General features: G+C 42.3%; 1 protein-coding gene across 1 annotated transcript in view; it reads right to left on the reverse strand.

Annotated features, from left to right (window-relative positions):
• The window catches only part of SCRN1 (secernin 1), a 63,326-nt gene that overhangs the window by 22,998 nt on the left and 24,247 nt on the right, over positions 1-16,081 (reverse strand). Inside the window, exon 3 of the mRNA XM_025464502.3 lies at positions 1,732-1,913. Coding sequence (XP_025320287.1) covers positions 1,732-1,913 — 182 coding nt within the window. The remainder of the gene's footprint in view (positions 1-1,731; positions 1,914-16,081) is intronic.

The following is a 16,081-nucleotide window of genomic DNA, read 5'->3' on the forward strand; positions in this document are numbered from 1 at the left end:
GTCTAGGGCCACAAGTCACCTGATATCAGGATGCCTGTTCCAAAGCCTTTCACAGGGGTCTTGCCTCCTAGATGGGCAGATTCATGTGATTCAGGACGAGAACAGCATCTTCCTGGCCCCCACGCCTATTTTCATACTGGCTGCTTCACCTCATTATGGGGATGACTGGGGCAGGCAGAGGAATGAAATTTACTGGACCAAGGTTAGAGTCCTACTCTGATATCTACCTTAGGTACAATTCAGATCCTTCAAAAGTGTGTGCTTAGTCCAAGTTTTTCTGGGCCTTGGATGCTCCCAAATTCAAATCTTGTTCTACGGTAAATCCTTAGAAGAATCCCTATTTTCAGCCTGTCACTCTCACACTGGAATGTCAAGCTCACTGTGTCCATTCCTGAAAGGGTAACAGAGCTATCCATCAGTTGGTGGAAGCCTCAGATCACAGAGATCTCTGTGCAAATGTGTACTTTCTCCTAACACAGCCTACAAAGTGTCAAAACCTCTACTCCTTTGTATAGGATGTTGGTTTTGGGAGGTACTTTAGAGGTCATCCAATCTAAGGCCTCCCCTCGAACAAATGCAGACTATGGCCCAGAGAGGTAATATAACTTGGTGTATTCACACTGAAAACCTAGGCCCCTGGTCTCCAGCCCAATATTCTCTCAACTAGGTCACGATTCTATTGCATTTCACTATTTCAGAAAAAAAGTTGTTTCAGAATGTCGTTTCATTCCAGCCCATCCTCTCCTTTGGTCATTCAGTCCAAACTCAGTCACTGATGAACCACCAAAGGCCAGGTACACAACTCCTGGTGCTCATGACACAACAGAAAGCGAGCAAAGATCCCCATCCTGCTGAGCCCACACTTCCACTTCCCCCTGTTACATAGTGGCTAGCAGAGCAGGAAAGGGAAAAAGATGCCTGAGATAAAGAGGGGACAAGAGGGATATTTTTCTTCTTTTTCCCCTTATATCTTATGTATTTGATATGTATCCTTTCTTCTTTCATATATTTTAAATGTATTTCAAACCATAAACTTCACCCACTTAAAACATACAGTTCAGTGATTTTTGGTATATTCACAAAGTTGCGCAACTATCACCAGAATCTAAAGTTGGTACATTTTCAACAGCCCACAAAGAAGCCCCATATCCCTTAGGAATCACTCCCCATTTTCCCATCCCAACCCCAAGCGACCATTAATCTACTTTCTACTACTATGAATTTGCCTATTCTGGATATCTCATGTGAATGCAATCATACGTATGTGACCTTCTGCATCTTGGTTTCTTTCACTTGATATGTTTTCAAAATTCATCATGTTCAAGCATGTATAAGCATTCGGTTATTTTTTACTGCTTAATAATATTCCATTGTAATCTTCTATCACCTTAAACTTCATATCAAAAGGCACACCTCAGGACGCCTGGGTAGCTCAGTGGTTGAGCTTCTGCCTTTGGCTCGGGGCGTGATCCCAGAGTCCCGGGATCGAGTCCCACATTGGGCTCCCTGCATTGGGCCTGCTTCTCTCTCTACCTGTGTCTCTGCCTCTCTCTCTGTGTGTCTCTCATGAATAAATAAATTTTTTAATTTAAAAAATTTTCTTTAAAAAAAAAAAAAGACCCACATCTTCTTTGGGAGGCTTGTGCTACCATATATGAGGTTTGGAGGAAAATAAATCCTGCCCCCATTCCCCATCTGTTCTAAGCAGTTGTTTCAAAGAATCACTAGTACCTGACCAGATCCATCCCCAGTAAGGCTTCCGTCTCAGCGGCTGGTTCTCTGGCATTGATGGCTTCATTGGCTATGCACACTCCATGCTCGTTGGCTCCCATTTCTGCCCCCCAAAGCCAGGCAGGTCTGCTTATCACAATGGCATGGGTCCTAGGGACTTGGTCGATTGAAATGTAAGTGCACTGAAAAATGAAGACAGAAAAGAAAGGACCATCATCTGCCAGGATCCACTTAGTTTCCACCCTGGTACTTATACCAAACCACCACATCAGTTACAAACAAAGCCAAAAATAAATAAATAAATAAGGCTCAGGAACACCAGACTTAAACGACACCCCCCCCAAATAAATAAATAAATAAATAAATAAATAAATAAATAAATAAAATAAAAAATAAAAAAATAAACGACACCCCAAGTCTCAATGCAGCTCAGATGTCTCTATGGCGGGTTTAAGTTTTGCCTATCAGGTGTCTCTGGTTCAAGTGCAATTTATCCACAGTGTTCACGTATATACTAGTCATCTTCTTGAACCAGGTATTCAGTCAATCTCTGCCCTGAACATTCTGTCTGGTCATTTCAGTAGCTATTTATCCTGATGTGCAAAAATCCTAACTATTTATCCTCATGTGCAAAAATCCTTCTCGATCAGTGGTTAAAAGTTAAAGAGCCCTACTATAGGAGAAACTTTACCTGGAGACTTAATATAGAAAGCAGATTCAAGGGAAAATTTTTTCTGAAGAATAGGGGTTCTTATGCCTCGGGCAATGATCCCTAGGGTTCCCTGGAACCAGTTTGACAACCTCTACAATTACTCTAGTGGTAGAAAAATGATAATATTTTACATTCAACTAATGCATTAAATGCTCTCGTATACACTGCACTTCCCCGTCTGTCTCATTTGATTGACACATGCTAAGCCTGCACAGTGAACACCTAAGGAGACAGCCCCAGAAGGGCATGTTTCTATCTGTTGTCAGGATGCAAGACATACTGCTTGGTGGTATATATCTTACCTTCTCCAGGCTGCTGTATCTTTACCTGGAGAATGAGTGAGCTCATCCAGATCAAAGGATTTTTAGCCTCAGAACCCTGCCTTCACACAAACTCTTACAAAGAAGCGTGAAGACAATAAAAGGGGTCAACGGTGTGTTGAGGCCAATGGAAGATGGGTCGTGGGAGCAGCTCACTCAGAGCCAGACCTGCTGGCTCTTCCCTCTGACTCCCCCACCCCCCCACACACTGGGCCCATGCGAGAGCTCCCTTGGAGAAATCAGAAAACCACCAAATGAAGTTATCCATAAGGAGCCTCCTGCTTCTGGCCTCCTCTCAGTCTATGACACCTCCTGTGTGGTGGCTGCAGCACAGAATTCAGAGCTCTAAACTATACAGAGCTCCCTGGCTCTCAAGGGAGAATTTTATCAGCTGCAGCAACCATTTACATTTTAAATGGAGCACTGAAAGCATGGGCTCAACTGTGGCCTTGGATCTTTTTCTGATTCCAGACCCAGTTTTATCGACTGAGTGCAGCTCAGAAAGTTATTCTGCATTGATTTTCCCATAATCTCTAAACCTCATGTGAGAGCTGAAACGCATGTAGCTTGCACACTCATTGATAAGGTGACACGTATCTCCTTATAATGCATATGAGGTGCAGCTCTGCACTGGGATAATGTGATTTCACTTGATAAATAGTGGTAAACTGAAAGCTAATTAAATCCAGAGGTTGTCAGGAGACTCTTGAGTTTTTCATGGCAAACTGATAATAAAATATACTCTTGAAATCATTTCCCCTATTCAGTTCCCAAAAGTTCTTTACTTTGAAAAATGATTCTGTTAGAGCCAAAACCTTAGCCAAAGCAGTAAACAAACTATAGTCCTCTGTGCTCTTCTACTTGTAATTGAAATTTACATCTTATAATTGTGTTTTTTTTTCATGTAAAAAGGAGTTCAAGCATTTAACTAACATTTTTCAAAACACCCGTGCACACTGAGCTCTGCTGAGAAATTTGTCTTGAAAAGATGAGTAAATGTGGAAGGAATTTAAGATTCTTTTTTTTTTTTTTTTTTAAGATTTTATTTATTTAGGGACGCCTGGGTGGCTCAGGGGTAGAGCGTCTGACTTCAGCGCCAGGGCATGATCCTGGAGTCCCGGGATCAAGTCCTGAGTCAGGCTCCCTGCAGGGAGCCTGCTTCTCCCTCTGCCTGTGTCTCTGCCTCTCTTTTTCTGTGTCTCTCATGAATAAATAGATAAAGTCTTTCTTTATCTATTTATTTGAGAGAGAGACAGAGCACAGGCGGGGGAAGGGCAGAGGGAGAAGGAGAACCAGACCCCCTGCTGAGCAGGGAGCCCAACACAGGGCTCAATCCCAGGAGCCCAGGATCATGAGCTGAGCCAAAGGCAGATGCTTAACCAATGGAGTCATTCAGGTGCCCCTTAAGATTCTTAAGTATAGATTTATCACAAAGGTTGTTTTAAGGAAAAAAGTAAAATTAAGAACGGGTTCATTTGGGGTGCCTGGGTGGCTCCATCAGTTAAACATCCAACTCTTGGTTTTGACTAAGGTCATGATCTCAGGGTCCTGGGACAGAGCCTCACATCCGGCTCCATGCTCAGCAAGGAGTCTGCTTGAGATTCTTTCCCCCTCCTTCTCCCTCCCCTCTTGGTTCTCTCCTCTCTCTCTCTCTCTCTCTCTCAAATAAATAAAATCTTAAAAAAAAATAGAGTGGGTTTACTTATTTGTCTTCAATTTTGTTTTTACACATTCATATCCATTTCACCATTTACAGAGCACCAACCACACACAAGGCATTTTGTGCTAAGTGCTGCTGGCAGATAAGTCAGTAAGGATGCCCAATCCCTATCCTTTCAGTTGGGAAAGAAGGAGAAGGTACACATGCAAATTACCATGACCACCAGGCCAACCTAAGTAGCAGTCACGAGGCCTATCTATAAATACTGCATCTTCCCTCTCCTCCCACCTTGTACATCTGATCAACCCAGTCCTGCCTTTTTTTCCGCATTGCATCCCATTTATCCCCTCCCAAACTACTATAATTGACTTATGTACTGCAGATACTGTCTACTATGTTATCTCCCCCAGCTACAAGGTAAGCTCCATAAGGGCAGGGAGATACCTCTGTGGTTTAGTTCACTGATATATCTGAAATCTGGTCATACTAGGCATTAATAGATATTTTTTTGAAGGAATGAAGGACTGAATGAAGGAATAGGTAAGAAACAAAGATCAGAGGGACATAATACAGGTTCAAAAAGAAGAGGGAAACCAGCCAAGTGGGCAGAGGCTTTATATCAAGTGGGTGACATTTGAGTCGATCTTGAAAAATGGGCCAGACATCGAGGTATTCCAGAAAGGGGTAAGAGCCAGAGAAGAGAGGAAAGATGGGGATGTCAGAAGTGTGTTCATGGTCCAGGGACATCCTCCCCTGTGCCGCTCAGGGAAGCTATAGCGATGGCACTGAATAACAGGGCTGCAAGAGCTCAGTAAGTACTGACTGATAAAAATGTTGAAAACTGAATCCAAAAGACCATATGGTCTTCGTGGGAGTTCAAAATATTTGCAGCCAAATTGACACTTTTGGCCAAACTCAGAATGAGGAGGAAGAAAAGAGATGCCCAAGTAGCCAGATGGGCCAAATCAGCCCCTCCTAAGCACGAGGCTGAAAGCCAGTGCACCAGATCCCCCTCATATGCTACAGAGCCAGGAGGGTGGGGAGATGGGGAGATGGGGGTTGGGGTGCACCCAAGCCCTAGTGAGCCTGTAACACACACCCCTTAGGGCATCTCTGTCATGGCCTGCAGTGCCTGGGCCTAACAAGGATCCTTCTGTTGCTGTAACCCACACACACTCCATGTGTTTGAAATATGACTAATCGCACGCAGGTCAAAGAGGATGGTCACGCTAGTCTCATACAGGTCGGTTATCTAAAACCCTAGTCTGGGCGCAAACCTCATAAAAAAAGAGAACGTTTACACAAGATGTAATTAGCTACACTTTGTAAAGTCAGCCATCTAGAACATGAATTCTGCAGGCAGTCATTTCTTTTTTTTTTTTTTAATTTTTTATTTATTTATGATAGTCACACAGAGAGAGAGAGAGGCAGAGACACAGGCAGAGGGAGAAGCAGGCTCCATGCACCAGGAGCCCGATGTGGGATTCGATCCTGGGTCTCCAGGATCGCGCCCTGGGCCAAAGGCAGGCGCTAAACTGCTGTGCCACCCAGGGTTCCCAGTCATTTCTTTTTTAAATAAAATTCACCGACCTCCACAATTGCCACATCTTTAATGAGGCAGATACAGTAAGTGGGATTCGAGGCAGCAGAGAAGCTCTCACCAGGAATAATAATAATAAAAAAAATCCAAACAGCACCTGAAATCTTCTTTCAGCATGACAAAAACAATATAGTTCCTCAAGTCAAAATTCCTAGCCAGATTTCTAGTCGAAAACAGAATTATGTTCGCCACTCCAAAGATCAATCTTGCCAGGGATGGTTCTGGCCTCAGCTCTGGTGCTGAAGCTGTTTAAGAGGTCTGCAGAGAGAGATGAGCAAATTGTCTTGCTGCCCCACGGCCACTCCCAATCAGCCTTTAATAAAACAAATCTGTCAGCGAGCGCGACTTCTGGGTGCCAAGGCCACATGGCAACGTTAAGAATGTCCAGAGTGGGGCGCGTGGTGAGGCACGCTTCCAAGTGCCAGCACTGCTAATAACCACCAAGGTTTTCAAGGTCCTGCCTGCACTGAGCCTGTCACTCTCCCAGGTGGCTCCAGGGGACACGTGCCAGGCTGGAGGATAGAAAAGACGAGCCTTGACAAAGCCCCGGAGACAGAGACAAAAGACAATTCTACTGCAGAGCAAGCCCTTTATTATTTTGTGTGATTGTGTCAAAAAAATGAAAAAGCAAAATCAGCTTCACGCTGGCGCCTACCCTTTGCACATTCCAGCGCACTCTGTCTGGCTCTCGCCCAGTGAAAGGGGACTAGAGACGCTCACACAATAGACGTTTCAATTCATGAAATGCAACCATTGTGCTTTCCTACTGTACTCAGATGGTGAACACAACCCTGGCACCACCAGTGAAAACCACTCTGAAATGAGTTGATGAGTCAGCCAGACTTCCTAGGGTGGGAATAAAAAAAAAAAAAAAAAGCAGGGAAAATGGGATGCTTTGGAGGAATATTTTTAGTCTTAGAAAATTTGCAACTCTAAAGCTGCGTGGCTAATTATCACTGAGGTTTTTGGGGGGGGGGTTGTTTTTTTCTTTTTTATCCCAGTGTCTTGCCTGCTAGTTGAGTGGTTTTTGAAAATGTGCCCTTAGAGTTCATCTGACTCTAAATAAAGACAAAAGAAAATGTCAGCCACATTTTAGAAGAGCTGCTACTTATGTCCCTGAAGCCATAAGCTCTTTGAGAATGGGCGGTGGTGCCAAGGCCTGGGGTCAGAAACAGGCTTAAGAAAGGGGACAGGGTGGAAGGCCCCAGCTAAGCCATGCTCCCACGAGGCAAGGGAGACTTTCTGGCTCCACACCAGGCTGGAAGCTCTTGCTGCTCCCGGGCCGTGAGAGGGCCAACTGCAAGACAGGTGCACAGTCTGCCCAGCAGCCTTGGAGCTTTGCTCAGCTCTGATTCCAGACTAGCTTGTGCTTTCCTACTGTAAGGGACAATCTTCTGAATTAAAATTCAGACCCTCTCGGGCAGCCCTGGTGGCTCAGCGGTTTAGCACCACCTTCGGTCCTAGAGACCCGGGATCGAGTCCCACATCGGGCTCCCTGCATGGAGCCTGCTTCTCTCTCTACCTGTGTCTCTGCCTCTCTCTGTGTGTGTTTCTCATAAATAAATAAAATCTTAAAAAAAAAAAATTCAGACCCTCTCCCAGGCAAAACACACATACACGCCCAAACCACAAATACAGCTGCCATCTGGACAGTGTTACTAACAATGTTACCAGCTCTCATTAATGGGTAATTTTCGATTCTTCTTACAAGTATTTTTATCCAGGAAGAAAAAGGAAGTGGTCTACCAAAAGCCTGCCCCAAACTCTGTAAGTTGTATAACCTCACTGGGGTTATTAAAATCATGGGACCTTCATGCAGAAGGAAATATAAATAAATACTCACTTTCACTAAAAAGGGAAATAATGAAAACTTTAAACTTTAAAGGAAGGGGGGCAGTGGAGGGGAGGTTTATTATATAATAATAAGAGGCTCTTTAAAAAAGCATTATGAAAAAAATAAATAAATAAATAAAATAAAATAAATAAATAAATAAAAAAGCATTATGTGTCAAAACTGATTGACCATCAAGATTTCTGTCCCAACTGAGGGGTGAAATGACTGCCTGTAGGTGGGGGATGGGCTAAGTGGGAAGGGGGTGATGAGCATTAGGGAGGGCATGCGTTGGGAGGAGCACGGAGTGTTGTATGGAAGTGATGACTCACTAAATTCTATTCCTGAAACCAATACTACATTATATGTTAACTAACTTGAATTTAAATTAAAAAAAAAAAAAAAAGGAATTCTGTCTCCAAAAATTGGGATATAATTATTCTCTGGGACACCAAGTGTAAATCATGTCAACTTTAACTGAAATTCATTGTTTTCTGGAACAGCATTCTAATGTTGAATCCACTGTTTCCTAATTAGGAGATTCAACCGAATAAGAATAGACCCACATACCCATCCTCAGTCATGTACACACGCGCAGGCACATCACATGCACACACCACGCACTCACAGAACATCATAATCTGGGAAATTATCCATCTGCTTCCTTGACATTCCTAACTATAGGAAGGAGCAGGGCTTGAAAAAAAGATGAGATGAGTTCTGTGATGCACAGTGGTACGACATCCTCAGAGGGGACAGAGGGCCTTTCACAAATAGATATTCATTTATCTATCCTACTCCGCATCCAAAATTGGTGTTGTGAAAAAAAAAATCAGCATCCACAAGAGAAAAACTGTAGAACATAAAATAAAATGCTCCAACCTTCCAACTGTGTGGCTAAACAAAAATGTGCACTGTAATCTTAGAAACTGAGGAATTCTGCTAAAGGATCCTATCTTACTCTTCCAGTCTCAAGCAGAGAACTTGCCGTAGAGTCGATGATGGATGGACAGAATGAAGGAAGGAGGAAGGGTGGGTGAGCAGACAACTTGGAAGGGAAGGCCTCCTGGAAGGATGGGCCAGCTGGAGGGGGAGGTGGGTCAGTGGATGAGTAATCAAGATGACTTTTAGCACAGAGTTATTCCCAGAAAATGAATTCCCAGAACTTCAAAACTCAAGGATGAGGCTTCTAGGGAAACTGCAGAATATGTTAAGTTTAAAATGTCATGAAATGGCTGAGAAATAGATGAGGTTTTATGGGAACTTCTCACTTCTCATAGTTTAGAAAAATAATTTCTGTATGCTAATGAGAGCTTTTGTGAAAGTTACAGGATAGTTGTTGTAGATCATAACCCCAGCTATGGAAAAGTAATGGATATAACTGTAAGGGAACTATAGGGGTAGGAGTAAATTTGAAAAGCAGATTTAGAACCATATGCTACAGAAAGGAGTTTGGAAACTGAGACCGGGAGTCATAGAATCTCTCAACACTAGCCAATTCCTTAAAAAAAAGAAAAGAAAAGAAAAGAAAAGAAAAGAAAAGAAAAGAAAAGAAGAGAAGAGAAAAATTAACTGTTTTCATAATGTTCTCCTTAGAGTTTACAAAGTACTTCCAAATATCAGATCCCATGTGCTTCACAAAAAAACTCTGTAAGGCAGACACAGTGTGTGTTATCTCCCTGGCAAATGAGTAAACTGAGTCTCAAAGAGGCTCAAAGATCCAAGGTGCAGGAAACAGGGAAGGCAAGACTGGAAGCCAGGACCCCTGCATCTGGGGCCAGACTCATTCCACTGGTTTCAGGCAACTGTAAATTTCAATTGATTTATAAAGGCAGAACAAGCATAAAGTGCTACATGTTCACAGAAAGACAGCAGGCTAGGGGTGGCTCAGTCAGTTAAATCTCCAACTCTTGGTTTTGGCTCAGGTCATGAACTCATGGGTCATGAGACTGAGCCCCGCATCAGGCTCTGCACTCAGCAGGGAGTCTGCTTGAAGATACTCTCCCTCTGCCTCTCCCCCTACTTGAGTTCTCATTCTCTATCTCTCTCTCTCTATCTCTCTCTCTCTAAAATAAATGAAAAGCTCTTAAAAAAAAATAGGGGCAGGCTAGAGGGAGGTGGAGACATTGCTTTTGGGCTTTGAAGGATACATAAGAGTCTATCAAATAGATGTGAAGAGGGGAGAGCAAGGACATTCTTAGCAAAGGATGGAATGAGCAAAAGCACAGAGAAATGCAAGTGTGTTATTTGTTAAAGAAATGAGGAGCAACCAGTTTAGTGTAGCTGGAGCCTATGGTACAGCTGGGAGAGGAAAACTAAGAATTAGGATCGAAAAGTAAGCAAGAAATTATACAACCCTTATACAGGGTAATTAGTACAAAAATTTTACCCCATGACCCAGCGATCCTGCATCTGGAAGTGTATCTAGCAACTACACCTACACATGTACAGAATGATTCATGTACAAGGTCCTCAAGGCTGACTTTCTGGACTAGCAAACAGGCCCAGTGTCTACCAACAGGGGACTGACTATAAATTATGGTGTATCTCCATAATGGACCACCGTGCATCTGTAAAAAACAATAATAAGGACAATCTCTGTGTATAGATGTAAAAAATCTTTTAAAAATATTATTAAACAAAACAAAATTATAAACCTTTTCTGTAAGTTTGAAATTTTATATTTAAAAAATCAAGTTTCAGGGGTACCTGGGTGGCTCAGTCAGTTAAGCGTCTACCTTTGGCTCACATCATGATCCCAGGGTCCTGGAATTGAGCCCCTGCTAAGCGGGGAGCCTGCTTCTCCCTCTCCTCCCTGCTTGTGCTCTCTCCTGCTATCTCTGTCTCTCTCTCAAATAAATAAATAAAATCAAGTTTCAGAATAGTATATATAATGTGCTACTTTCATGAAAAAAGTGAGAAATAAGGCTAAGTATTCATATTTGTTTGTATTTGCATAAAACACTAGAAGGGTGTGCAAAAAATGAATAAAAAAGGCTATATGGGATGGGAATCAGAGTGAATAGCAATAAGGAGGAGTAAGATTGCTCATCAGGGCAAACCTTTTTAATATTACTTAATCTTTGAACCACATGAATATATATTACCTATTCAAAATGTAAAATTACATTAAAAAGCATCTTTACTTTTCAAAGTATCCCAAATGAGTTAAAAACTATGTCCATACAAAAACTTGCACATAGAAGGAGAACAGGGCTAGAAAGGAAAACAAAATAAAATGAAACAAAACAAAACCCAAAAAAACCCTGCACACAAATGTTTATAATAACTTTGTTCATAACTGCCAAATCTTGGAAGCAACCAAGACATCCTTCAATACGTGAATGGAAAACTAAACTGTGGTCCATTCAGACAATGGGATTTTTTTCAACACTAAAAAGAAATGCACTTTCAAGCCCAGAAAACACATGGGTGAACTTTGAAAACATACTACTAAGTGAAAGTAGCCAGTTTGAAAAGGCTACATACTGTAGGATTCCAACTACACAACATTCTGGAAAAAGGCAAAAACTATAGACAGTGAAAAGATGAGTGGTTGCCAGGGGTTAGGAAGAGATAAATGAATAGGCGGAGCACAGAGGATTTTTAGGGCAGAGAAAGTATTATGTATGATAATTTAGTGGTGGATACATGTCTTTACATACAGCTGTCAAAACCCATTAGAATATACAACACAGAAAGCAAACCCTAATGTAAAAGATGGACTTTAGTTAATAATGATGTACCAGGGCAGTCCTGGTGGCCCAGCGGTTTAGTGCCGCCTTCTGCCCGGAGTGTGATTCTGAAGTCCCAGGATCAAGTCCCACGTCGGGCTCCCTTCATGGAGCCTGCTTCTGCCTCTGCCTGTGTCTCTGCCTCTCTCTCTGTATCTCTCATGAATAAATAAATAAAATCTTTAAAAAATAAAAATAAAAAAATAATAATGTACCAATGCTGGCTCATGGATTATAACAAATGTACCACAGTGGGCACCTGGGTGGCTCAGCAGTTGAGCATCTGCTTTTGGCTCAGGTCATAATCCCAGAGTCCTGGGATAGAGTCCCACATCAGGCTCCCTGCAGGGAGCCTGCCTCTCCCTCTGCCTGTGTCTCTGCTTCTCTCTGTGTGTGTCTCTCATGAATAAATAAATAAATAAATCTTTAAAAAAAAAAAACAAAACCAAAAAAAACCCACATATGTATCACATGAATGCAACATGCTAATAACAGATAAAGTTGGGAGGTAGGAGGGTGAAGGGTTATACGAGAACTCTCTGTACTTTCTGTTTTTCTGTAAACATTAATCTATGCTGAGAAAAAAAGTGAAGTCTATCAATTTAAAAGAAAAGAAAGGGAAAGTGAGCCCAGTGCCAGTCTGGAAGAGTTCCATCGGCATACAGATCAGCCCGGACTCTCATCCTTTAAACAAGGCAGTGACAGAGTTGTGCTCTGAAAATTCCTACAAGCTGAAGAACCTACGAAAAAGAAAGCCATGGACCAACAAGCAGATGATAGAAGGGAGATGGGGGCGGGTCTGAACAAGGGGGGGTGCCGGGCAGTAGAAGAGAATGCAGCAGAAGAAGTCACAGGACTTGGGAACAGCTGTACCTGTGCATCTAGGGATGTGTGTGAAAAATGAGGGTCAGAGTTGCCCTCTGGTTTCTAGATTAAACTATGCGGCAGACAATGGTGCTGACAGAGGAAGAACAACAAATGAGACGGGGAAAATGCATTTAGTTTTTGGTCTGTGATGTTATTTTATTACCTGGAGAATATGAATGTGGAAATGTACAGAGGCAGCTCCAAACACAGGGGGGCAACTCAGAAAGGATGTCAGGTTGCCTTAGAAACTAATTCTGGTATGTATCAAGCTGCACTTATTTATGTGAGGGGACATCATGTAACCTCCAGCATAGGTGAGTGATAACATACCAGGGGTTAGGGACGCCTGGGTGGCTCAGTGGTTGAGCGCCTGCCTTCAGTTCAGGTCATGATCCCGGGGTCCTGGTATCAAGTCCCACATCAGGCTCCCCACAGGAAGCCTGCTTCTCCCTCTGCCTATGTCTCTGCCTCTCTCTGTCTCTTATGAATAAATAAAATCTTAAAAAAAAAATACCGTGGGTGAACAAGTGAAAGAAATCTAGTCTATTCCCTAATCTGATTGTACCTCTGAAAGTAAAATATTGAGTTATTGAGCCTATCCCTCCCAAAAGAAATAAAATTTTCCTAAAATATCTATTTCAGACATATTTATAAGTGGCTTCTGTGTGATGCTGTGGTTACTATGGCTACTAACAAGTGACCCCAAAGTGTAGTGGTGTGAAACAACCATTTCTTATGCGCATGCACTCGATGGGTCAGGAATTTGGACAGGGCACCACAGAGATGGCATGTCTCCAATCCACAGTGTCTGAGGCCTGGAATCATCTGAAGGGCCATTCACTCACACATCTGGCAGTTAACATTGGTTGTTGGCTAGAGGGACTTTGGTTCCTCTCCATGTGGGTCCCTCCCTGTGTTCTTCATATGCTGGTTTGGGTTCCTTCCAGCCCAGCGCCCGGATTTTTAGGACCCAGGACCCAGGGTAAGAGACTACGCGTCAAATTCATTCCTTTATGAATTTGACGTGTAGCCCTGGAGGTTGCATGGCATCACTTCTACCAGGCAACACTGGTCAGAGCAAACACATGCCCTCACCAAGATCCATGGCAGGGGTAGGGGGCACAAACCTCACCTCTCCCTGGAGGAGTGTTCATCACACTGCAAGAAGTACATGTAGGATGGGATTTGGTGCAGCTATCTTTGGGAAATTAAATCTGCCCACATGAAAATCGAAGTATTATTTTAGTCTGCATGACTCCTTGAGAAAAAGAAACACTGAGGGAAGACAGGGAAAGTCAAAACGACTCAAACCTGCAAACTTCATCCATGCCCAGCACACTCTGTTCCAGGAAGAGAGAAACATTCAAATCCAAACAACACGAACATTCAACATTAATAAATATCCATTTAAAACCTAGCGTGAGGGCAGCCCAGGTGGCTCAGCAGTTTAGCGCCACCTTTGGTCCAGGGTGGGATCCTGGAGACCCGGGATGGAGTCCCACATCGGGCTCCCGGTGCATGGAGCCTGCTTCTCCCTCTGCCTGTGTCTCTGCCTCTCCCTCTCTCTCTGTATCTCTAATAAATAAATAAAATCTTAAAAAAGAAAAAAAGAAAACCTAGCGTGAATAAATAAATAAATAAATAAATAAATAAATAAATAAATAAATAATAAAAATAAAACCTAGCGTGATCAGCAGAGACCCTAGCACTCTTCTCTGCCTATAAAAAAGAAAAGTCCTGAAGTTTAGGGGTTTGGACCCAGTTAGTGGGGCAACACGAGAGGTGAGTGGTTCTGTTGAAAGTCCTGTGGGAGACAATCTGCCACTGCCCAAGCCACACACAATCCGTGCCAACTGGGGCTTCGTGCTGCCTGGGAGCACTTCACTGCCCCTGTTCAATTCACATAACATACCCCCCTATAGAATTCTGTGCTGCTTAGTTGCTTTTAAAGCATTGAAACAGGGATCCCTGGGTGGCACAGCGGTTTGGCGCCTGCCTTTGGCCCAGGGCGCGATCCTGGAGACCCAGGATCGAATCCCACGTCGGGCTCCCGGTGCATGGAGCCTGCTTCTCCCTCTGCCTATGTCTCTGCCTCTCTCTCTCTCACTGTGTGCCTATCATAAATAAATAAAAATTTAAAAAAAATAAATAAAATAAAGCATTGAAACAGATAAAGAAAATAAAACACACATTGATGAATACCCATTTAAAACCTAACACAACTACTAGAAAAAGTCAATTTGTTTCATAAAGCATAGAACACCAAATAGTAGAGGTTTATGTCCGTGGAAGGAGCACACTAATTTACCTGCCCCCAACGTTTTTTCTCTAAATTCTTCCTTTAAAGAACAACTACCATTTAAACACACACACACACACACACACACACACACGCATACACACATACACACGCAAATAAATACACCATAATCAAGAAGTTTATTTTATGAATGCAAAGATGGTTCAATTTATCACATAAATTCAAAGGAAAAAATCAAGTGATTATCTCCATATCACTGGGGGTAAAAAAAGGTTTAACAAAATTTAACACCTATTCCTGAAGGCTTTTTTAACCACTAAAAATAAAAATTGGTGTATACTTTTTGACATGACAAAACTATATGAGTTTCAGTCCTAAAGCCAACATCTGAGTGACTGAAGAAGCACTAGGGGCTGCTCCACTGGAGTCAAGAACAGAGAAAGATAACCACTCTTACCACACTAAATATTAACACTGAATCTAAGCTATCAGCCAATCAGACAAGAAAACAGATATAAGAACAATCAGACTATCTATCTCTGTTTGCAGCTGTTGATAACAATAAACCTGGAAAACCCAAGAGAATCAATGATAAAAGCTGACGCAAGGAATGAAAGAACTGAGTAAAGTCGCAGATTGTAAAATTGATACAAATGAGCCATCATGAAAGTCTGACAGTACACTCTGGGAATATGGAGAAACAGGCATTGTTATGCTGCTAGTAGAAAGGCAAACGTGCACCACCCATGTGAGGAAATTTGATAAAATTCCAAAAACCTACATTTACTCTGTGACCCAACAATCCCATTTTAGCTACCTATCCCAAAGGAAGACTGACAAAAAACTGATTTTTAAGCTCTCAAAATAGTAACTGATGGATAATTTTTTGACATGATAAAATACAGAAACCAGGAGCAGATATTGTGACAGATACACTAGATTGTTATTCCCTTCAAAACACAACAAAATATTTTAATAACAAAAGACTGGAAAGCAACCTAAATGTCTAGCAATGTGGGACTGATTAAACCATGATATATCCATAGAATGGAACACTCTACAACTCTACATGAGAAATGAAGACTACCTCTATTTACTGTATGGAACAATCTCTAAGATATGTTTGAAGTTGAAAAAGGCAAAGTGGAGAAAAGTGTATGTGGCATGCTACCATTCATCTAAGAAAGAAAAGGAACTGGGATAAATATGTGTGTGTGTGTGTGTGTGCAGTATGTTACATACATAGGTAATTTTTTAAAGATTTTATTTATTCATGAGAGAGGCAGAGACATAGACAGAGAGAGAAGCAGGCTCCTCGCAGGGAGCCGGATGCAGGACTCAATCCCCAGACCCAGGATCAATGCCC

The sequence above is a fragment of the Canis lupus genome, chromosome 14, assembly GCF_003254725.2.
Source record: "Canis lupus dingo isolate Sandy chromosome 14, ASM325472v2, whole genome shotgun sequence".
NCBI classification, from domain to species: domain Eukaryota; kingdom Metazoa; phylum Chordata; class Mammalia; order Carnivora; family Canidae; genus Canis; species Canis lupus.